Source organism: Salvia splendens, chromosome 21 (assembly GCF_004379255.2).
Source record: "Salvia splendens isolate huo1 chromosome 21, SspV2, whole genome shotgun sequence".
NCBI lineage: Eukaryota > Viridiplantae > Streptophyta > Magnoliopsida > Lamiales > Lamiaceae > Salvia > Salvia splendens.
In genome coordinates, this window is record NC_056052.1 from 1,829,749 (window position 1) to 1,855,176 (window position 25,428).

At 41.7% G+C, this 25,428-nt stretch overlaps 1 protein-coding gene across 1 annotated transcript; it reads right to left on the bottom strand.

The window, feature by feature from the left end:
* Nucleotides 1–492: 492 nt before the first annotated feature.
* LOC121785283 lies at nt 493–1,791 on the bottom strand. The gene has a single exon (XM_042183669.1). It carries the CDS (start codon nt 1,789–1,791, stop codon nt 493–495), a length of 1,299 nt encoding a protein of 432 aa, XP_042039603.1.
* Nucleotides 1,792–25,428: the final 23,637 nt, after the last annotated feature.

Genomic DNA, 25,428 nt, shown 5'->3' on the forward strand with positions numbered 1-25,428 from the left:
AAACCCAATATCACGTAATTAAGATGTGGACAAACAAACAAATTACTTAATTAAATCTGAGAAATAAAAACAAATATTACACATTTATTTTCTTATAGCATGATAGTAGCTAAGTTTGACTTCCAACTTAACTTACATTACAAATACTCCCTCCGTCCCACATAATTTGGGACACTTTGACCGGACACGGGTTTTAAGAAATGTAATGAAAAATGAGTTGAAAAAGTTAGTGGAATGTGAGTCCTACTTTTATATATTAGTTTTATAATTAAATGTGAGTAGGAATGAGTTAGTGGAATGTGGAGTCTACTACTAAAAATGGTAAAAGTTAAATGGGTCAAATTATGTGGGACGACCAAAAATGGAAAACTGAGTCAAATTATGTGGGATGGAGGGAGTAGTAATTAACCTAAAAGACATACACGAAACACAAGGTGAAATCAAGTAGCAATAAAGATACATGAAGCAGAAGGTGGAATCAAATGGAATTGTTTAGTTGCGTGGATTGATTGTGTAGTAAGTTTGTAGAAAAGTGAGGCAAAGCAGAAATGTGGCGGCAAGAAGAGCTATAACAGTCCATGGGCTCTTAAAATTGGTATTGATGAGGTCGGCCATCCATGTCTTAGCTTTGTTGTTGCAGTGCTCATTAATCCTCATCTTCACCTCATAAAAAAGACCAAAGTTTGAGTATCCATAGGTATGGATGCTTTTAAATATATCAAGCACCTCTTCATCGCTTGCCAACATGCTGAACAGTATGCCTTTCTCCCGCAGAACCTTTACATCATTAACATTGATGATCAACGTTTTCATGAAATTAATGTAAGATGTCACGCCAAGGTCTGTGCGTGTTCCCGGCGACATCTCCAATGCAATAAGATTGGAGTAGGCCCCGATGTCTGCATCAGAGATGAGGAAGACAGGAAGGTGGAGTTGAGCGAACAAGCCGAAGGAGAAGAATCTGATGTCTGTCAAACATCTTGAACTCTTCCGGAGATGAATACCCTTTGCTTTCAGATCTGTAACCGAACGAAAAGGACTGTCCAACAGTTGCAACACACTTGGTGTAAGATTCTTCGATGATTCCCTTGGTTGATTATATTTCTTGATAAGCCGCCAAAAGAGACTTGAATTTTGCTGGGTCTCAACGAGGCGAAGGGAGGAGCGGCGCAAAGCTTCGAGGAGGTGAAGAGGCTCTTCTTCTTCTTCTGCCCATGGGAGTTGTGTCATACAGTTGTTATCCCCATAAAAAGTGGAGCTCAAGTATTGGCACAACAATGATTTGTATTGAGGGTGTATTAAGGAGATGATCCATAATGGAATCTGATTCTCCAGCATACATATATCACTTAGCACGAAAAACATAGCAGACATTCCCAAGCGTTCATGAATCCGGGCATAATAAGTTCCTTCCCCAACCCCACCCTCAGCTAATGCACAGATAAAGCATATGAGGAAGCAAGCGTCGCGGAGCATCATTTCAGCCAATTCCTCGTCAGTGTAGCCATCTGCTCCGCCATAGAAATGACGAATATCATCTATCCGCTCATGTATCTTGCTCTTTTTATGGTCAGCGTCTCCTCCGCAAACAATATCCCGTAGCTCGTCCTTGAATGGCTCCACCAGCACCAACTGTGGATCCCGGCGGTGGTGGTATGGGCCGAACGAAACAACTGCTGGCTCATAAATGTGCGTCTTGTCACGTCGCACTTGCACCAGCACTTTGTTCAACATGCGCCGCTGAGATCGAGGGATGTCGATAATGAGAGTTTCCTCTTCTATGTCTGCCATTCATCAAAAGCTACATGTTAATGGAATCACTTCGTACTGTTATATAAAAGTTGCGATTACTTGTGAAATTGGCATAGATTTAAATAATCATTTAGCTTAAACAAAGACTGAAATCATATTTTAAGAAAACTCTACACAGTACCCACCATCCTCCAACACGCATTGATAAAGTCATTAAGTATAATTAATCTTTCCATCTTCGACAAAGCTTACCTCATTACTTAATTAACTCCATTTGTGAATTGTTTAGAGGTTGGTTTCAAAATATTCAATTTTATTGTTCACTACTCAACCCATTAGCCATTAATATTATGAGAAAATATGACTCTTATTTTTAGACGAAGGGAGTATATTTTAAGGACATAAAAAATAGAGACACAATTACTTGCATTAGAAATTTTTTTTAAATTACAATTAAAGACGCAAAAGAAAAGGTCCTTAACTTAATGATAAATTAACTTGATCTTGGTTTTGTTATGACGCTTTTGTTTGCATTCTCTAGTTGGGACATCAATAATAAGAAGGTTTTTTGAAGCGTTGGTGGTATATTGAGAAAACAAATTAGCGTCCTTAAATGCATTTAAAAACGTCCTTTTAACATATTTTTTTAATAGTCTTTTTTTTAATAGTCCATCCATCTACTCCAACCCACTAGCCATTAAGCTAATCGATCAATAATGTGAACCTGATTAAACTATTATTGATCAATTGGAATAGTAGACCAATTATTAAATGATTATTGTTAAGAAATCGAAAGAGAAGTCCATGAAATCGAAAGAGACGTCCATAAAAAATCAAACTTGAACTTGGTTTGTTTATTACTCCAAATGTGTTACATTGTTGAATTCTGAAGTTGTTACAAATATAAGTGTGGATCCAGAATACTTTTATATTAATGGGGTTGTCCATAATAATATGTTAATGATTATTAAAATGGATATGTGCAATGATGAAACCAGAAATTTGACGTGAAGAGTCCAAATCTTTGATAGTATTTTTTTAAAAAAAAAAAGTGCTACAGCATAGGCGAAAGGGAGTTGCAACAAATATACTCCCTCTCCATCTGTTCCATAAAAATATGTGCATTCTCTTTTTGGAAAGTTATAATATAAGCTCCACTATTCACTAAAATTACTTTAACTACATTCTCCTCCCCTCTCTTACTTTACCATATATTCTCATTCTCTCTCTTACTTTGCCAATTTTCCCTAAATTCTCGTGCCATACCCATTGCCCATATTTTTATGGCACGGAGGGAGTAGAAAATAAGGAGAAAGAAAGAGTTAGAGGGTATGTACTGTGCAATACTCTCTTTGTTCGTGAATAAGAGTCTCACTTCTTTTCGCAAAGGGTTTTAATAGTGTTAAGATAAGTGGGTGGAAAAAAGTTAGTGGTATATGAGTCTCACTTGTATTTATTAGTTTTAAATGAAATGTGGGTGGAATGAGTGACTCAATTTATTTTTAACACGAGAAATACCCGCAAGTGTACGGGGCTAGTGTAGCATAAAACAAATAAGAGTATCGTATCCCACAGAGACAAATTGTGCAAACTCAAGTACCATGAACCGACTTTAACTACTCTCTAGACAATCCAGAGAGATTGGTTTGATTTTTAGAAAACTATTAAACATAAATGAACTAAAAACACGCAACAAAAGATAAGTTTCAAATAAGAGAACAAGGTAGAGCCTTGGATCCAACTACAACGAACACCATGTAAACTATTCAACAACTTTGATTACCCAATTGAAGTCTCTAGGATTACTAGGAAAGCCGCAAGTCTAGGCTAAGCCCCCTCTCGAGTGCACTCAACCCGATGATTAACTATTAATATTGAAGTCTCCTTCTAATACTTCACAATTAACTCCTTAAAATAAAAGGCTCAAGCCCTCACTCTAGAATTCCTTCTCTCGAATGCAAATTATCTAGGTGTTGTTCATTCTTTTATCACTCCTAATTAGGTATCTCTCGATCACTCAAAACTAGGTCAACAAATTCAATTGGAAGTAATTGAATTGAAAAAACACAAGAATGAAACAAAGAAATCACAAGAGCAAAGGTAATAAAAAATCCTTGAATTAATCACAAGCGTTCATTATAGTCTTCACCAAAACTCTACAAAAGATTTAGCTACTCATATTCAACTCAAATTCACAAGAAGAATCCATAGAAAATGAATTGGACATAGGAAAACTAATTAAAATACCCCCAAGAGTGGATTGAATGACAAATCGTCTTCGTCTTCAATCTTGTTGATGATTGTGACTCTCCGTCTCTTCAATCTACTCTCAAAACCTTTGAAAAACTCTTATGGGGCGTGTGGAATCCGTTTTGAAGTCGAACCCTAGGTCTTATTTATATCCGGGGTGAAAAATGCAGCAATTGTAAGGCATAAGCAAAATGTCCAACCTGCAGTGTAAAAACGCCCGGCCCGGGTGTTTTGCTTGAAGCCCCGAATACGTGACCAACGCCCGACCCGGGCATTTATCTATCTCAAAACGCCCAGGTCCAGTGAGTATGCCCGGTTTGATGGTGGAAATGCCCGGTTTGATGGTGAAAATGCCCGGGCTTCTTCAGTCAAACGCCCGACATGACTGTTTTCGAGCCATTTTTATCTGTTTATACCTGCCGTGACTACAAAAACTCGACAAACTCATCAAAACACTAACATAGGGGATAATGGATGAAAACTCAAGTAGTGTGCTACAAAACACTAGAATATGCACTTTCAAACATCCAAAACACTTGCAAAACTACGAGTTTTAAATGAAATGTGGTTGGAATGAGTTAGGGAAATGTTGGGCGTATTACCATTTCTAGTATAAATGAATCGGGATATCTATTCGTGGAAGAACTAAAATGAAAAAATAGGACTCCTATTCGCGGAGTAAATGATATACTAATAAGCAGGGATGCCTAAACGGTTCTCCGGTTCTCGGTTAATCGGAATCGGAACCAGCTGGCTAATTGAGGTCGATTCCCGGTACCGGTTCCATTTTTTAAAAAAAAGTAGTTCCAGTTCGAACCGAAACCGACCGGTTATTAACCAAAAACCGAATGATAATTCAATTATATTTTTTTATACATTAATATACTTATAAATCTAACTTAATTGATTTAATATTAAATTATAATAAAATAATTTGAAACATTGAGTGATTTATAGACTTAAATCGTGTTAAATTTGTGATCTTTATTTTCTAGAGTATTTAAAATGTTTATACTGTAATGTTTAGAATATACAATTATTTCTCCATTTCAATTTTATTAAACTAACTACAGTAGGACTTAATGAGTTACTATTAGTGAGTACAATATCTGTGATTCAAACTTAACTAAATGCAAAGCAAATCATACACAAACTATTCAAATTTTCTCTCTCCCCCAAGAACAATGAAGCGTTTCTATAAGCAAGCCTAGGAATCTACTATTCAAATAAACTAAAATGCAAAGCAGATCATACACAAAATATTTAAATTCTGCCCCACCCCCAAAAGAAGAAAAATGAAGCATTTCTAGATAGAAACCTCGAATCTTCGATTCAAACTAGCTAAAATGCAATGCATCTAATTGAATTCCCTCTCCCCCTTCCGCCAAGAGCAACGAATCATTTCTATACAGAAACCTCGGATCCTTTGATTCAGACTATCTAAACACACAAAGCAAATCATACACAAATTATTCAATACTTTATCTGGATCTGCCTCAAATTTATCACTACTACAGAAATGACTTATCACTAGACTCACTACATTTAGACCATCTCCAACCATACACCAAAAATGAGTTTTGGGGTAGAAATCTTCTCCAACCATACACTAAACTCAAATCTATTTTTGGCTTTTTTTGTGAAACAACACCATATTTGGTGTCAATGCAAAAGTTTTGTGAGTCAAAATCTCAAAAATGGTGTCAATTTTAATTTTGGTATAAATGGTCGGAGTAAAATTATTTTTTGGTATGACATATACTCAAAAATGAGTTTGAGTTTGGTGTAAATGATTTCGTCACACTTCATAATAACTGCCACAATAAATAATCCATCACTTCATTAGTCTTTTTCCGCATCATTAATTCTTCTACTTTTCTTTCTTCAATGTAAAATCGACTTTTAATATTGAATTTGAGATTGAAGAATAATTGTGCAGAAGGAAAGCAATATAATTAACTATATATGAATAAGTTTTTTTCCCCTATCTATGGACTATGAATAAGTTCAGTTCTGGGGAGAGATCGAAATATCAGGGATTGGGCTCATGACGTTATCTTATTCCCTGAAATAAAAGATTTCGTATAATATTGAAAAATCACACGTATATTACTAAATTTATGAACTTCCGCACAAATTTTTGTAGCGTAGACAATTAAAATAGGATATATTAGCCTCTAAAACAATGATTTATTAGACAATTAAAACTAGGGATTGTCAATTTAGCCCGTAACCCGTTGGCTGGCCCGAATAGGCCGCCAAATTTATAGGGTTAGGGCTGAAAATTTCTAGCCCGATAAAATTACAGCCCGATTAGCCCGCACCCGATTAACCCGCATACCGTTAGGGCCAGACCCTAAAATCCCGATGGGCTGGCCCGGAAACCCGATAAAATTTATATTGTTCTATTTGTTTGACTCTAATTCGACACTTCATTGATTATTTTATAATATAGATTACTGGAAAAATAATTTTCCATTTTATATATTAAATATATAAATTATATATTAAGTTTTTATTAATATAATAATAGATAAATGAATTAGAAACTTCAAATTCACTAAAAATTTATTTAAATTTCTAAACATGCTTAAAAATTTCTTGTTTATGTTTTATTTTGCATAAATCTCAAATATTAGTATTAGATCATGTTTATGTTTGAGTTTAAGCATATATCTCAAATTTATAATAATTAAATATTTTACATTTTATAAATATAACTAATTTTCACCATTATTTATTGGATTGATCGCATGTTAATTTTATCGATAGCAACCCGATTAACCTGATGGGCTAGCCCGAAACCCGAGCTTTTAGGGTTAGGGTTGAACTTTTATAACCCGGAAAAATAACAGTCTGATTAGCCCGCACCCGATTGACCCGCAACCCGAATAGGGTTGGCCCGAAACCCGGTGGGCTGGCCCGATTGACATCCCTAATTAAAACAGGATATATTAGCCGATAAAATGATGATTTAATTCTTTCAATTCAATAAAAGTGGTACTCTTTTAATTCCATCAACATTACATCGTTTTTGTATCAAACTTAAAATGCATGTTCTTTAGGACGGAGGGAGTATAAAAAGGAAACAATAATAGCAAACAAATTTTATATGAGCCCAATTAAATTAATTGAGAAATTCAATAGACCGGCCCAATAGGTTAAAACCAAGTTATGAAAAGCGAAAGCCCATACTCGTGCCAATTTATGAATGGCAAGTGCGTTCAATTTCATCAAATCAAACCATAGTATAAGCTTGAAAATAAAAGACTAACTCAACTCTCGTATATTTTCATAAACGGTAGTATAATATATGGGATATGTAAGGCAGATATCACTGGAAGTATAATATTTAAGCCTTTAAAATTAAACTTGTTATAATTTCGGGACAATATAGTGTGCAAAATAAAAACTTTAGCCCAAATCAAGTCCAACTGAAATCCAATATAATCTTTTTCCCCCTTTATATTAAATCTCCACTAAATAATTATAAACTATTGTGCAATATAAATGAATATAAATCAATAAATCATGTTTAAGGTGGGCTGATTTGGTTAGCTAGTTCGGGTTGGCAGATTAAGCGCATTAGGCCGATTGGATTGACAAGTATAAACTGTTGTGTAATACTCCATAGTGCTCATCAATCCTCATCTTCACCTCATAAAAAAGACCATAGTTTGAGTATCCATAAGTATTGATGTTTCTATATATTTCAACCACTTCTTCATTGTTCGCCAACTAGCTGTACAATATCCCTTTCTCCCGCAGCAGCTTCACATCTTTAACATCGTTGATCAACGTTTTCATGTGATTAAAGTAAGATATCACGCCAAAGTTTGTCTTGATGTCTGGTGACATCTCGAATGCAATAAGATTGGAGTAGGATGTTGGAACATTTTAATATGGTCCAACATAATCGTCTAAAGATTGTATAATATTTATGACTATTTATTGAATGACCCGATTACGTGATCTACTAAGTTAATATAACTTATAGGGTCAAACGATCATCTATAAAAGTATGAGGACTATTGTGCAGATACTACTTTGGATAGCTTTAATTTTGTTATGGGTGAAATTAGAGCTATAATGAAGTTAGGGACTCGTTCTCTAAATACGGGGTTATGGTCCCCAAGTGCAACCTATAAATACATCGATAGATTCCACTTCCTATTAATGTTACAGAATACAGAAAACATATTCTCTGTAAAAGCGTTGACACTTGGAAGACCAACTTCACGAATAATCAAGAACATTATGAATCTGAATCCATGTACGCTTCCGCTTTATGTTTATCAATCTTATTCAACATGTATGATTTGTGTGATGAATTATATGAATCATTAATTGAAGGCCGACTTAGTGTCCACAATGACTTAAGGATAATATCATATTATTACCACAAAGTACACAAGAAACACGGCCAAATAACAATCTTCCTTTGGGCCGATTAACTATTCGCATGTATTTCAAGTATACAAATAACATCTACATTCTAAATAAAATTAATCTACACATCAGAGCCCACTTTAGCGAGTTAATGCTTTAATTAATTCATTTAGAATAATAGACAACAAAAGCTTAAGTCATTATTTAATTAATTACTTAGTACCAAAAATAATTAAATACTATTAATTGTTTAAAATAATACTTCCGGGCTCTTTAGCAAATATTTTGAGTAAATACAAATAGAAGAAAAGAAGTTTATGCATTTCGGACGGAGCAACCCGCCCCTCTTACCGATGAAAGTTCTGATGAGGATAAAATGAATTTTGAGAGGTGGGAACACTCCAATCGCATGAGTCTTATGATTATGCAACATGCTATCCCTGAAAACTTTCGCGGTACTGTCCCAAAAGAAGCAACTGCTAAGGAATTCCTCGAGGCCATTGATATGAATTTCGCAAGTAATGAAAAGGCAGAAACGGCTTCATTGATGCATAAACTTGTGACTATGAAGTATAATGGCCGAGGGGAAATTCGGGAGCACATTTTGGAAATGTCAAACACTGCTTCAAAGCTTACAACGCTTAATTTGACGATCAGTGATGATCAACTAGTGCATTTGGTTATGATATCTCTTCCTCATCAATATGATCACTTCAAAGTTAGTTACAATACCGTGAAGGATAGATGATCATTGAATGAGTTGATTTCTCATTGTGTTCAAGAGGAAGAGAGGTTGAAGCAAAGTAAGACAGAAAGCGCTCACTTAGCAACAAGCTATAGGGGTAAACGAGGAAGGGACAAAGGAAAGAGGATTCTTTCCGAGTTCGCTAAGGGGAAGGGGATTCTTCCCGATTCCTCCGGAAATGTTGCGGGTCCATCTGCAAAACAGTTTAAGAAGGAAAGATCAGGTCCAGTTTGATTCTTTTGCAAGAAAGATGGACACAAGAAGAATGATTGTGAAGAATATCACGCTTGGCGCGTGAAGAAGGGTACATTTTTACTTATGTTTGTTGAGAAGTTAATTTAGCTTCTGTACCTGGACATACTTGGTGGTTAGATTCTGGTGCTACTACTCACATAAGTGTATCCATGCAGGGTTGCCTCCAATGCCGAAAGCCGATTAATGCTGAAAGATTCATCTATGTGGGCGATGGCAAACAAGTTGAAGTGGAGGCAATAGGCACATTTAGATTATTACTAAAAACTGGTTGTTATTTAGATTTAGAACAGACATTTGTCGTACCGTCATTTAGACGGAATTTAATTTCTATTTCTGTATTGGACAAATTTGGTTATACTTGTTCATTTAGAAATGGTAAATTTAGTGTTTATCTAAATTCAACTTTGGTTGGCACCGGTTCTCTTTCTTATGGTGATATTCTTTATTTGCTTAATACTATTACTTCATTTAATGAAGCCCTGCATGTGAACTCACAAGGTACGAAGCGTAAATTAATGAGTGAGAATTCTGCTACAATTTGGCACAAACGTTTGGGTCATATATCCAAACGGAGAATAGAAAGACTTGTATCAGATGGAATTCTTACCATTCCCAATATGACAGACTTTCAAGTTTGTGTTGAGTGCATTAAGGGGAAACGAACAAACATTAGGAGATTTGAAGCCAATCGGACTACAGACGTCTTAGAACTTATCCATACAGATATCTGTGGACCGTTCCCTACTGCTTCTTGGAATGGTCAATGATATTTTATTACGTTCATAGACGATTATTCCAGATATGGTTATTTATATCTAATAAGTGAAAAATCTCAAGCACTGGATACGTTCAAGAGTTATAAGGCCGAGGTTGAAAATCAACTAGGCAAAAGAATTAAGAACGTAAGATCTGACCGTGGTGGAGAATATTATGGTAGATATGACGGCTCAGGTGAACAACGTACATGACCTTTTGCCAGATTCCTAGAGGAATGTGGATTCGTTCCCCAGTACACAATGCCTGGTAGTCCTACCATGAATGGTGTTGCTAAAAGACGAAATAGAACTCTCAAGGATATGGTTAGAAGCATGATTAGTCATTCTACTTTGCCAGAATCCCTTTGGGGAGAGGCACTTAAGACCGCAGCATACATCTTAAACCGTGTACCTACTAAAGCAACTGCCGTAACCCCTTATGAATTATGGACAGGCAAAATGCCCAGCTTAGGTCATTTACATGTTTGGGGTTGTCCAGCAGAAGCTCGGCCTTATAGGCCACACGAGCATAAATTGGACTCTAAAACGGTAAGTTGTTACTTTGTAGGTTATCCTGAGCGGTAAAGGGGTTTCAAGTTCTATGATCCCACAACTAGATCATTTTTTGAGGTTCTTTGAGGAAGTTGAGTTTGGTGGGGAAGATAGTATGAAGAATGTTGTCTTTGAAGAGGAAGTAATTTCACTTCCCTTCATTCCAGAACAAGACGACACTCTTGTAATTCCTGTTCCGCCTCCCGAACAACAACATGAAGAACAACCTCAACCTCCTCAAGAACATGATGAAGTAGTGCCACTAAGAAGATCCACTAGAATGAGGAGACCTGCCATATCTACAGATGAATATATTGTATATCTCCAAGAGCATGAGGTAGACATTAGAGTGATGGAAGATGACCCAGTCACTTTCCGTCAAGCCATTGAAAGCCTTAATGCTCAAAAGTGGATCGATGCTATGATTGAAGAGATTAAGTCTATGCAAAGCAATGACGTTTGGGATCTTGTCCCATTGCCTGAAGGTGCAAAACCCATTGGTTGCAAGTGGATTTTTAAGACCAAACGAGATTCGCAAGGCTATAAGGCTCGTTTTGTAGCAAAAGGCTTTACTCAAAAAGAAGGCATCGATTTTACCGAGACTTTCTCTCCAGTTTCAACGAAAGACTCATTCAAAATAATCATGGCACTAGTGGCTCATTTTAATTTGGAGCTACATCAGATGGATGTAAAGACAACGTTTCTTAATGGCGACAATACAGAAACGATTTATATGGTGCAACTTGAAAACTTTGTGTCCGATGACCCAAAGAAGATGGTATGCAAACTTAAGAAATCCATTTATGGTCTTAAACAAGCGTCTCGTCAATGGTATGTTAAATTTCATCAAGTTGTCGTCTCATTCGGTTTTGAGACGAATCTTGTTGATGAATGCATATACTATAAGTTCAGCGGGAGGAGCAAATTCTTTTTCCTGGTTGTATATGTCGACGACATTCTACTTGCTTGCAACGATGTAGATTTATTACGTGACACTAAGAAATTTCTTTCAAGAAAATTCGAAATGAAAGATCTTGGTGATGCTTCTTTTGTATTAGGAATCCAAATACATCATGATCGTTCCTTAGGTGTACTTGGATTATCGCAAAAGAGCTACATCGATAAAGTATTGGCAAGATTTGGTATGAAGGTGTCACGCCCGCATTTCCTAAGGATAGGAAGTACGGTGGACCGCGACTAGGGGAGGAATAAGGAAGCGGGGAAGAAAGGGGAGAACAAGAATACTTGACCCGAAAACGTTTAATTAGAGGAAGTTCACTTCAAAACAATGTACTGTAGCGACATTTCTAAGGTTAAAGTAAACAGAGTTTAAATGAAAACATTGTATCGGATTACAAAGCAGCGGAAAAGACCAAGAGATAGATAATGTCGGGTATGACGACACGACACCATCCAAAAGGCAAAGTAAAAACACAATTTTGACTTTAATTGCTCAACATCCGTCATCCCCATCGTCGCTCAACCTGCACATTAAGAAAACAACATGCAGGGCTGAGTACTTATTGCACTCAGTGGACACACGCCAAAATCATAGTTTGTCATGCCATATCAGTGTAACCTTGGGGTTTTAGGTGTAAGAAAATAACCCAAGTACACTAAAACATATTTCATAAATTCGACTGCGCAGTCATTTTCAGATATTGCCACCCTTATTCCCACCATCATACACTATCTGATCCAACGGGTGACAAGGGGCGTGGCCACACCCCAGGTCAACTAGACCGGCCAACTTGCTCTCAGATGGCTCCCGATCTCGTGTACACTAGCCTGAGGGTTCGCAGCCCAACAGACCCGAATTCGATTAAACATATGTGGTAAACCACTTCAGATAGGTTTCAAAACAAAACAGTTGGCAAGACAAACAGTTCATTTCCATAAACATTTCCGGAACAGCGTCCGTATTAAAGATAACCCACCAAATAGTAGGGTAGAAAAGCCCACCTCAATTGCTTAGCTTTTAAATAGTTCCCTTCTTCAACCACAATTTCCTCGTAAAAGATCACCCTTTTGAAAGATAAATAAATATCATAATTAGAGTCAGGAAAGACGAGGTTTAAACGACAATGCATGATTCCTACGTGGATGACTTCAACATCTAGCACGTTACACGTACACACACTTAACAACATCTTATAAGCCAATCACACAAAATCACACGTCCGGAACACACCACGCACGCACCCGACACGCATACAACGTACTCAAGACGCGCACACAACACACACACAACACTCATACTCCCGGCATACCCTCACTGTGCAAACGGCTCACTTGGCTCGGAAAAGGTTCGGAAAAAGGATCGGCGTCTCGGCCTGGCTCGGTGTCTCGGCCGCCTGGCTCGGCACCTCGGCCGGCTGTCTCGCCGCCTGGCTCGGTGTCTCGGCCGACCGTCTCAGCTGCCTGGCTCGGCACCTCGGCCGACTGTCTCGGCCGCCTGGCTCGGCACCTCGGCCGACCGTCTCGGCCGCCTGGCTCGGCACTGGCTCGGCGTCTGTCTCGGCATCTGGCTCGGCACCTGGCGCGGCACCTGTCTCGGCACTGGCTCGGCACCTGGCCCGATCAAGTGTACACCCGTTTTCCCCCAACCCACGATTCTCAAACCTTATACGACATTCCCACCATACATTCTACATCCCGAAACACACCCAAACCCATGGGATCAACCCTTCAAAACTCTCCACAACACTGCCCTAGGCCGAACCCTAAAACCCTCGTCCAACACACACAAACCACCCGAACCAAACGCTGTTTTCCCCGAGCCATCCCCTGGCCAAACACATCCACATACCTCACACTATCGAAGCACCCAGAATCACCCCCATTGCACACAAATACATCCCCCAAAAACATACATCCATCAGAAAAGCGCAGTTTACTTACAAAAATCATTATAAAATCATCCGACATCCAATGAAGCTGAAATTTACACACCACATAGAAGACATACCAAAGTTTAAACAGTTAAAATTTCGTACTAAAAGGAGATCGTTTGCTCAGTCAAAAAGGGGTCGGAACCCACTGTCAGTCACCACCGAAGACATACCCCACACAAACACATAATCACAAAGCCTATTCAGCATCTAAAACATTCAAAACGTCCTAAATGCATGTGTTTTCGAAATTATCATGAGTTAGGGTCTTGGGTTACCTTTCCCGGATAGTTCAAACGTAGTTCAAACGCTTTACTTCCTCTTCCGACTCCGATTCACAACGAGAGAGAGTAACACCTTGAAGAATCCAAGATTCGATGAGAGGGAGTGAAAGGAAAAAGGTGAGAACCGAGGGGGAGAAAGAGAGAAGCCTTACCGGTGAGAGAACAACTTCGAGAGAGAGAGAAATGAGCGACGGTGAGAGGGAAAGGTTGAGAGAGAGTAGATAGCTTTTTTTTCTATTTTGGATCGGTTGTGAGGAGTGGGGAGAGGTTGAGAAATTAGTGGGAGAGGGGGAGGGGTTTTCGAAAAAGAGAGAGGGAGAGGGAGAGAAAACAATTAGTTAATTAGGATGTTTAATTCATTGATTAATTAATTATCCCAACTAACAAATGCTTAGGTAAAAACATATCCACAAAAAAATAAAATAAACAAATAAGATTTACCAACCATATCTTAAACAAGATATTCACAAAAATTCAAACCTTACTTAAAAGAATAAAATTCTATATATATATATTTTTTTTTTCGGATATTACATTCCTCCCACCTTAAAAGAAATTTCGTCTCGAAATTTGCCTAGATTACTCAAACAGCTCCGGAAACTTCTCTCTCATCTTATCTTCTAATTCCCATGTTGCTTCTTCGACCCCATGATTCCTCCACCGTACATTCACCGAAACAATTGACTTATTCCTCAATTCTTGCACCCTTCGATCCAAAATGGCCTCGGGCTTCTCCTCATAACTTAGATCGGGATTTAGGACCATCATCTCTTCTTGGTGAACTATGTGTGTGGGGTCAAACACGTACTTCCTCAATTGTGACATATGGAAGACGTTGTGCACATTTCCAAAGTTTGGTGGTAGGGCCAATCTGTATGCTACCGCGCCGACTCTATCCAAAATCTCGTACGGACCGATAAATCGGGGTCTCAGCTTTCCTTTCACACCAAAACGAGTTATTCCCTTAGAAGGGGAAACTTTCAGAAAGACCTTTTCTCCGACCTCGAATTGTAAATCGGTCCTTCGAACATCCGCATATGATTTCTGTCGATCCTGTGCCTCCTTGATCCTCCCACGGATTTGTCGGACAATCTCTATCATCTCTTCTACAGAGTCTGGTCCGAGAATTCTTCTCTCACCCACTTCATCCCAATAAAGTGGCGATCTACACTTCTTTCCATACAATGCCTCATATGGAGCCATCTTGATCGTCGCCTGGTAACTATTATTATAAGCGAACTCAACCAAAGGCAACACTTCTTCCCAACCCCAACCTCGATCTAGCACCACGGCTCGCAGCATATCCTCTAAGGCTTGAATCGTTCTCTCTGACTGCCCATCGGTTTGTGGGTGGAAGGCAGTACTAAAATTCAATTTAGTCCCCAACTCGCGCTGCAGGCTCGTCCAAAACCTAGAAGTAAATTTGGCATCGCGATCGGATGTAATTGTCGCTGGTACTCCATGCAAGCGTATAATCTCCCGCACATATATTTTAGCCAACTCGTTGGATCCATAAGTAGCACGAACCGGTACAAAATGAGCAGATTTGGTGAGACGATCTATAATCACCCAAATCACAGTGTTTCCTCGCTGGGATTTTGGCAGTCCTATCACAAAGTCCATTGCAATATGTTCCCACTTCCATTCTGGAATCTCAAGGGGTTGCAATCTCCCATAGGGCCGTTGGTGTAGCGCCTTTACTTGTTGACATGCCAGGCATCTCTCCACAAATGCTGCAACATGCTTTTTCATACCGTTCCACCAAAATTGCCTCTTCATGTCTTGATACATCTTGGTACTTCCTGGGTGAGCAGCGTATGGGGTTTCATGTGCTTCTCTCATGATTTCGATCCTCAGGCCTTCATCCTTAGGCACACACAACCTTCCCTTGTATGTGAGACCATTATCCGCTGCCTCACGAAAGTTTCCGGGTTCACCCGTCCTCACTTCTGAGCGAATCTTCTCTAGTAACGTATCTCGCCGTTGAGCTTCCACAATTCTGGCTCTTAAGTCGGGTTCCATCACCAACGTGGCTACTATTCCTTCCACAGTCTCGGGCATTCTCACTACTTCCAACCGCATCTTACTGAACTCTTGGATTAGACTCTCCTCGATAGTAAGAAAGGTGGCCAGCTGTGATTGAGACTTCCTACTAAGAGCATCGGCCACTACGTTTGCTTTTCCCGGATGGTAATTTATACCACAATCGTAGTCCTTCACCAACTCGAGCCACCTACGTTGGCGCATGTTCAACTCCTTTTGCTCAAAGAAGTACTTTAGACTCTTATGGTCCGTATATATCTCACAACGGACTCTATAGAGATGATGTCTCCAGATCTTCAGTGCATGTACCACGGCTGCCAGTTCTAAGTCATGTGTCGGATAATTCAGCTCGTGGGGCTTCAATTGCCTCGATGCATATGCAATCACTTTCCCCTTCTGCATAAGTACACATCCAAGTCCCACCTTCGACGCATCCGTGTACACCGCATAGTCAGTCCCTGACTCCGGTACAGCTAGAATTGGTGCGGTGGTCAATTTCTCCTTCAACAACTGAAAGCTCGCCTCACATTCTGGTGTCCAAATCATCTTGACTCCCTTTTTCAGTTGCTGTGTCATTGGCCTGGCTATCTTCGAGAATCCCTCAATGAATCTTCGATAATAGCCCGCCAGTCCTAAGAAGCTTCGAATTTCATTTTGTGTAGAAGGCGACTTCCATTCCTGCACCGCTTCCACCTTGGCCGGATCTACACGAATTCCATCTGAAGTTACTACATGTCCAAGAAAGTTCACTTCCTTGAGGCAAAACTCGCATTTACTGAACTTGGCATATAGTTTCTCGTCCCTTAGGGTTGCTAGGACGGTTCTCAAGTGCGCTTTGTGCTCCTCCACGTTCTTTGAGTAAACGAGCACATCATCGATGAAAACTAGGACAAACCGATCCAAATACGGTTGGAACACGGGGTTCATAAGGTCCATGAACACTGCCGGGGCGTTCGTCAGTCCAAAAGGCATCACAACGAACTCATAGTGACCATATCTTGTTCGAAAAGCCGTCTTGGGTACATCTTCTCGCCGAACCCTCAGCTGATGGTACCCAGACCTCAAGTCCATCTTAGAGAAGACTCCTGCCCCTCGAAGTTGGTCAAACAAGTCGTCTATCCTTGGTAGTGGATACTTGTTCTTCAGCGTCAGTTTGTTTAGCTCTCGATAGTCGATGCACATCCTCATCGTTCCATCCTTCTTCTTCACAAACAACACTGGTGCTCCCCATGGCGACACACTAGGTCTAATGAATCCCAATTCCAGTAGCTCTTGTAGTTGCACCTTAAGCTCCTCCAACTCTTTTGGCGCCATCCTATAAGGTGCCTTGGATATTGGTGCCGATCCGGGCTCCAGATCGATCGTGAATTCTACTTGTCTGTCGGGTGGGGGTCCCGGCAATGCATCGGGGAAGACATCGGGATATTCACTCACTATCGCCACATCTTCTATCTTCCTGTCTTTCTTCTCCTCCCCATTCAAATAAACAAGGTACGCTGGACATCCCTTCCTCATCATTGTAGTGGCTTGCAGCGCGGAGACGATGGACTTGCGTCGGTTCATTGAGATTCCGTAAAACCTCGTCGGCTCTTTTCCTGGGGTTTCAAACGAAATTTCCCTTTCTCTACAATGAAGGGTAACGTGGTTCTCCGCTAACCAATCCATACCCAAGATTATGTCTACGCTACCCATCGTCATTACTTGTAAATTATGAGCCAACAAACTGAGTTCACCTATTCCAAAGTTCACACACGCACAAGATCGGGATATATCTATAGTCCCGCCTACCGGTGAGGTCACACTCATAGTGGGTTCGGTCTTAACAGTAGGTAATCCTAATGTATCCACACAAGAAGTTGATATAAAGGAATGCGATGCACCCGTATCAAACAAGACAACTATAGGCATGTTGAGAAGTGTGCCCATACCTGCCAAGTTTCCTTGCCCAAAGGTTTCTTTCCCATTTGCCGGCTGTTTCCCCTTCAAGGCGTAGGCTCTTGCTTGCGACGGCAGTCCTTGGCGGCGTTGTTGCGGTTGAGGTGCAGGTAGTGCCTGGGATGGTGGACGGAAACCTAACTGGTTCTGTCTCGCCCCTGTCCCCATGTTCTTATTTGGGCAATTTCGGAAGTAATGGCCACTTCCACCACAGCTGAAGCATCTGGGGTCTCGACACTCTCCGGTGTGGTACTTGAAGCATCTTCCACATTGAGGGTTCCTCGGCGGAAAGCTTGCCCTCGGGTGATAGGTATTCTGTCTCCCGCCATTGTAGGGTGGGTTCTTCATGTGTTGTGGCCTCTTGCCACCATACTGAGTTTGATCACCATCCCACCTCCTCTTCTCTTGATGACCTGACTGAGCTTGTAGGGGTGTCGCGTTTGTTGTCGCCACCACTTTTGGTTTAGGGAGTGCATCTTCCACGTCCAGTGCACAAGTCAAGATCTCCGAGTAGGAGAGTTCTCCTCGACAAGCCAATGCGGCCTTTATCTCATCCTTGAGCCCGGCCCGGAACTTCACCGCCCATTTCTCGTCGGTGTCCATCAACTCGGGCGCATATCGTGCCATCTGTGCGAGGGCTCGGTCGTACTCAGTTACAGTCATTCGGCCTTGGCTCAGCGTGTGGAATTCTACCACCTTAGCCCGTCTGCACGTCTTTGGGACATACTTGTTATCAATCTCCATTTTAAACTCCTCCCATGTTAACGCTTCCAAGCGTGCAGGATTCATAGTTCTTTGCCGAGTCTCCCACCAGTAATCGGCATTACCTGATAGTTGAAAGGTGGCGCAAGCAATGCGCTCCCTATCTGTGCACTCCATGACCCTGAAAATACGCTCGAGGCCGCGTATCCACTCTTCGGCTTTTGAGGGATGATAAGTCGTATTCTAGGCCTCGGTTACTGGTCAGTATGACAGGTTTAAATGATTATATTTGCAAAGCAGTTGCTCAAAGTGTGCAGGATAAGTGTTCTGGCCAGTAGGGAAGTTCCGGAGTGTTCGGGTAGAAAAAGCGCCAGCATGGTCTCATACTGATCCGTATACATGCTAAAACGGCTTGAGATGAAGAAGACGGATAGCTGGGACGGATTACCCACAATCAAGGGCAAAGAAGTCAAATTGCAGCGAGGATTTACCCTAAAATCAAGGGTAGCCTCCCTATAAAAGGTAGCCAAGTTGGAGAGAGAAAAGGGGGGGGGGATAGACTTCAATTCACCATCATCTTTAGGTAGAGAGTTCTCTCGGTAATTTCAGTCTTTCAGCCGTGTCCACTTCTTGCCTCGCCGAGCCATGATCACCTGACGTTCAGAATGTTCCCGAGTTCCAGTCATCGTCCGTTCCAGTTAGCTAGATCGTAGTTCCAGTCAGAGATTTTATCGCCCGGAGTGGCAAACAATCTTTAAATTGCTTTCGTAGTTTAATTAGTTCTCCGTCTTTACGTTGGATTTCTGTTACATTTTGGGATTTTGTTGTTTTGAAATGCTTGCTTTGGATATCCGAACGTGTTAATGCTATGAAGTTGATTTCCGTTTCGTTCATTGTAGTGTTCTTTTCTTTCCTTGTCTAGTTAGCTTAGATCTAAGATTTCTCGGTGTTTTAAGTGCTAAATCTCTAAATTCTGTTACGTAACAAATTTCTTTAGGATAGGTAAACATGTACTATTTGATCTGGAAGTAGATCGTTGCATGCAAGGCTTCGTTTTATTTTCTGAATCGATCTTTCATGTTGACCAGCATGCAGAAGTCCAGTTTCAGCGTTTGATTTCAGATTTGATTTCTTAGTTTTAGATCTGTGTTCGCGAGTTGTTAATCAGCGTTTGCCGGGTTGGATCTGGAATTGTTATCTGAGTTTAAGTTGTGTTGTTGGAGAAGACGATGTCTACATCCAGATTGGGGACCACCTTACTTTTATTTACTTTTGCTTTCTTTTGTCCTTCACCTCTGGTTGTACCTGCAGATCTGTCAGCCTAGTCACCACTACCTCCACTACACTCTGAATATTCTGTTTAGCCAAAAATAGAAATACCGTCCTTTCCAAACAATTTCTGTTACACCATGTCCCCTCATTTCCACGTACACAGTTGCATTCCATGATCTGCTCCCCCATCCTAGTCAGTAGGACGCCACCCTTTAATTACTCGCCTAGGTAGAAACTCAACCCGAGCGTGGTAGCTAACCAACCCTCCAAAACATCACCGCAGTAGTTTAAACGCACCATCTCTGTGGGATTCGACCCTTACCTCCACTATACTGATCAGTAGAAGTGGGTTGAGGAATCTTTGAAGACGAGGTCTAGGCTTAGTTAGGATCTTTATCCTGCCAGTAGGATATATCCTCACTTGAACGACACCTACGCACCTCGTAACCTCTTCAAATGGCGCCGTTGCCGGGGATGGATGGCGTTTTATATACTATTGTGTGTGATACTTTGGCGTAAATATTGTGTATAATTTTTTCTCTTTTTCTTTTGTTTCAGTTTATGAGAAGCAGTTCGGATCCTAATCCGTGGAAACCGAAGATACTTCAGCGAGGATCCATACTTGTGACCACTCGTTCTGGCCTGTCAACAACTCTGTCTGACCTAGACACGAGTAGCGACGAAGAACAGTACACCATAGAAGGACCAATTCCCGTGGAGTTACCACTGTTGGAAGGCAATCCAGGAATGGCTGCCAACATGGACGAAGATCCAGAGATCGGTACGCTGAATGCGCATACCGAAGGAGAACCACCGCAAGCTATCGTGGTCACCCCGGGACAGACTGCTTGTGACGTGAAGCCTCATGTCATAGCGATTCTACCTACATACTGCGGGAAAAGCTATGAAGGGCCGTATGAGTTCCTTCACGAATTTTGTAAGATTTGTAGAGCGCAGAGAAGACCAGCAGGAGCGACTGAAGATGATTATAGGCTGAAAGCTCTGCCATTTGTGCTCAAGGGGGAAGCGAACACCTGGTTCATGCGCTTGCCCCCTGACTCTATTGAGACTTGGGCCGACTTCAAGTCAGCATTCCTGGGCGAGTTTTTTCCGTCATCTAAGACAAGCGCACTGAAGAGAGAAATAACGAATGTGAAGCAAGGATATGACGAGCCCTTGAGCGACTATTGGGCAAGATACATGGGTCTTTTGGAATCGTGTCCCAACCATCGCATGGCGGACATTGAAGTACATCATACTTTCTACGAGGGCATGAACGCGGTAACCAAAGACCTGGCCAATTCATCTTCGGGAGGAAGCTTCACGCAATTACGGGTCAGCGAAGCAAAGAGAGTCCTAAGGAAGCTACTGAATGCAAAGAAAGAGTATGACCATTCAAGGGAAGGATACAACCGAGAGCGGGCTGCTGTTGCATCGACTACTGATCAGGAGAACAAGCTGGAGCAGAAAATGGACTTGAAGATGGATGAACTGAAGAAGTCACTTTTGAGTGCCATCGAGAAGAGCACTCCACCACCTCTCCCAACTGGGAACTACAAGGGTGCAGAGCAGGGGAATCAAGGGGCCCAATACGAGCATCCGAATGACTTGATCAGTACGGAGCAAGCTAATGCTGCTGGGTATTTTAACCAGAATGGGAATTGGATCCAGGGGAGACAACGGGACGCACCATGGAGGGACCACCCGAATTTTCGATGGGGAGAAGGGAACCAAAACCAGAACCAAGGTCAAGGCCAGAACCAATATAACCCTTACCCGAACCAAAACCCTAACCGTGGACCAGCAAACCCAGACTTCCAGCCCAACTGGTCAGGAAGAAACCAACAAGCCCAAAACTATAACCCACAAAGCTCAAACTCGAACCCTGTTTACGTGCCACCCCATCAGAGAAATTTCCAAAACTACCAAAATCAACCAAACCAAGCATCCCAACACCATCAGAACCAGAATCAATTCCAAGCCCAGCACCAGAATCAATATCCTCAAGATCAGTACACTCCTCCTGCCCAATATAACCAATACCCGCCTAATCAAGGACAGCAAACCTTCCAGAACTATCAACACCAAGGGCCGGGTCATTTCCAAAACTCGAACAGGCCGAGGAGATCCGTTGAGGGCATGATGAGTGAAATGCTAGCATCACAACAGAACATCAAAGGAGAATTGCAAGCCCATAATGAGGTCGTGCAGGGGATGCAAAATGCCCAGAAAGAACATAAGGCGAACATGGATATGATGAATAGGCAGTTAGCTCAACTGGCCAGTTCGATGGGTGATTTGAAGGGAAATGCAGGAAAACTCCCATCTACAGTCCAAATGCCCGAGAAGGCAAATGTGAGTAAGGTCACGTTGAGGTCAGGAACTACTTATGACGCACCTCAACCGAAACAGCCAAGTGAAGGATCGAATGGAACGAAGATAGGAGGCGAGACAATTTCAGCTGAGGAAATAGGGAATTTCATGCCTCGAATGCAGGATCCATTCTTCCTGGATGATACACCAAGTATAAGAGGTGAACCCGATGCCTTACTGACCAGGAAGGAACCTCCTCAAGAGAAAAATCCCAGAATGGAGGCTCGGACCCAAGAGCTACCAAAGAAAGTTGCTGAGGAACCCGTAGAAGAGAAAAAAGGGGAGAAACCATTCCCATTCCGATTTGTTACAAAGAGGAAGAAAGAGAACCCGGTCGACTACTTGTCGATTTTTGGAAGGTTGGACGTCACCATACCATTCCTCCAAGCCATGAAACTACCCCCGCTCGGAAAATTCATTAAGGATTTCATAGCCGGGAAAGCTCAAAAAGATGGTCAGATCATGGTGGAAGGGATCGCATCCGCAATTGTGCAAGAGAAACTGCCGCCCAAAAGGGCCGATCCAGGTATGTTCACTTTACCCATAACTATAGGGGATGTGAAGGTTGAACATGCGATGTGTGATCTTGGAGCTTCCATTAATGTCATGCCATTATCAATCTATAACCGACTGAAAGGAGTGAGGCTGTCAAACACTAGGGTGTTGATCCAGCTGGCTGATAGGTCGTGCATAAGCCCTGAGGGAGTTTTAGAGAACGTGTTGGTTAGAGTACAGGAGTTCACATACCCTGCTGATTTTTATGTGATCAAAATGAGTGAGCATGAAGCGAGAGAGTCTAGTGGAGTCTTGTTAGGGAGACCTTTTTTGAGAACGGCTAAGACAATAGTGGATATGGCCGAGGGGACTATTTGCATTGATTTTAATGGTGAGAAGTTTACTTTTGATATAAATGATGCCATGAAGAAACCCATTGATTCTGAAAATCTATGCTTTGTTGATGTGATTGACCCTCTAGTCCAAGATTTTCTTGAGACCGAACTATTACAGGAAAAACTCCAGGCTTTAGATGCTTGTGATCAGGCCGACGAAGAAGCTGCTGCGTGGTGTGAGTTGATCAGTAGCCAGGGGTTGACCGACGAAGAAATAGAAGGAGCGATCAAGGAATTCTGTCAAAAGTCGGCGTTCATTGGAGCCGCAGGGGCCAAGCTTCCAGTCAGTACGGAAGAACCTTCAGGGGAAGACTTAAAGAAAGACGGGGAGGCCCAGAAAAACCCTCTACCCGAAGACACACTTCCACCCCAAGTCGAGCTAAAAAAGTTACCATCGAACTTGAAGTATGCCTACCTCGGGGAGGAGAACTCATATCCCGTAATCATCAACAGCAGTCTCACAAAAGAACAAGAAGCGCGGCTACTGACTGTGTTGAATAGGAATAAGAAGGCAATCGGATGGAGCCTTACAGATCTAGTAGGGATAAGCCCCGACGTTTGCATGCACCACATCAGGCTAGAAGAGGGAGCGAAGGCTCATCGAGATGCTCAAAGGAAGGTAAACCCTAACATGCGAGAGGAAATTTTAAAGGAAATCTTGAAGTTGTTGTCGCTAGGGATTATCTATTCAGTGCCGGACAGTGAGTGGGTCAGCCCGATCCACATGGTTCCAAAGAAATCCGGGATCCAAGTTGTCAAGAATGAGAGGAACGAGCTGATTCCAACAAGGCTGGTCACGGGTTGGCGAATGTGCATCGACTACCGGAAGCTGAACAACGCAACAAGGAAGGACCATTTTCCTTTGCCTTTCATCGACCAGATATTAGAGAGATTAGCTGGGAAAAAATTTTTCTGCTTCCTAGATGGGTACAGCGGGTACTTCCAAATTCACGTGGATCCTGAGGACCAGGACAAAACCACTTTTACTTGCCCGTTTGGAACCTATGCATACCGTCGCATGCCTTTCGGTTTATGCAACGCTCCAGGTACGTTTCAACGATGCATGATGAGCATATTTTCCGATTTGATTGAGGAGTGCATAGAAATATTTATGGATGACTTCACGGTTTACGGAGACTCGTTCGACTCTTGCCTTCATCATTTGGACATAGTTTTGGAAAGGTGTCAAGCAAAGAGTCTGGTTTTGAACTTCGAGAAGTGCCATTTTATGGTCACCGAAGGGATAGTCCTAGGACACGTAGTCTCAGAAAGAGGTATCCAGGTGGATCGAGCCAAGGTGGATGTCATATCCAAATTACCATTCCCTACTGATCAGAAGGGAATAAGGGGTTTCCTGGGACATGCTGGATTTTATCGAAGATTTATAAAGGATTTCTCCAAAATCGCCCAACCCCTTACCAGACTGCTTCAAAATGATGTGGAGTTCGTTTTTGATGAGCAATGCAAGGCAGCTTTCGATCTTCTCAAAGAAAAATTAGTATCCGCACCTATCATACGAGCTCCTGATTGGAACCATCCTTTCGAAGTAATGTGCGACGCCAGCGACTTTGCGGTAGGGGCCGTGCTGGGTCAGAAGATCGATGGGAGGAGGCACGTAATTTTTTATGCGTCCAAGACTCTAAATCAAGCCCAGCGGAATTACGATACCACCGAAAAGGAGATGCTGGCAGTGGTGTTTTCTTTCGAGAAGTTCCGGCCATATTTGCTGGGATCTAAGGTCGTAGTATACACTGACCATGCAGCCCTTAAGTATCTAGTTACCAAGAGAGAATCAAAACCACGCTTGATCCGATGGGTACTCTTGTTGCAAGAATTTGATTGGGAGGTGGAAGATAAGAGAGGAGTCGAAAACAAGGTGGCAGACCATTTGAGCAGAATAGTGCAAGAAGGAAACAGCGAGGAGGTGCACGACCAGTTTCCAGAGGAACACTTATGTGAGGTGATTTTTGCACCCAGAAAAATTGATTGGGAAGAAGTGTACAAACTTACTGGTCAGAATGATGCAGCAAAAGGAAAAGAGAAGGTAGGGCAGGAGCCATGGTATGCGGACCTGGCCAACTACCTAGTAACTGGAGAACTTCCAGAGGTACCAAGTGTTACCAAAGCCCAACGAATGAAGATCAAGAGTGAGGCAAAATATTATTTTTGGGACGACCCTTACCTATGGAGGGTAGGATCCGATCAAGTGATAAGAAGGTGCATTCCTGACTGGGAACAGCGGGATGTGTTGACCCACTGCCATTCGTTAGCATGTGGAGGGCACTTCGGATCCAAGAAGACGGCAAGGAAGATTCTGGATAGCGGCTTTTACTGGCCAAC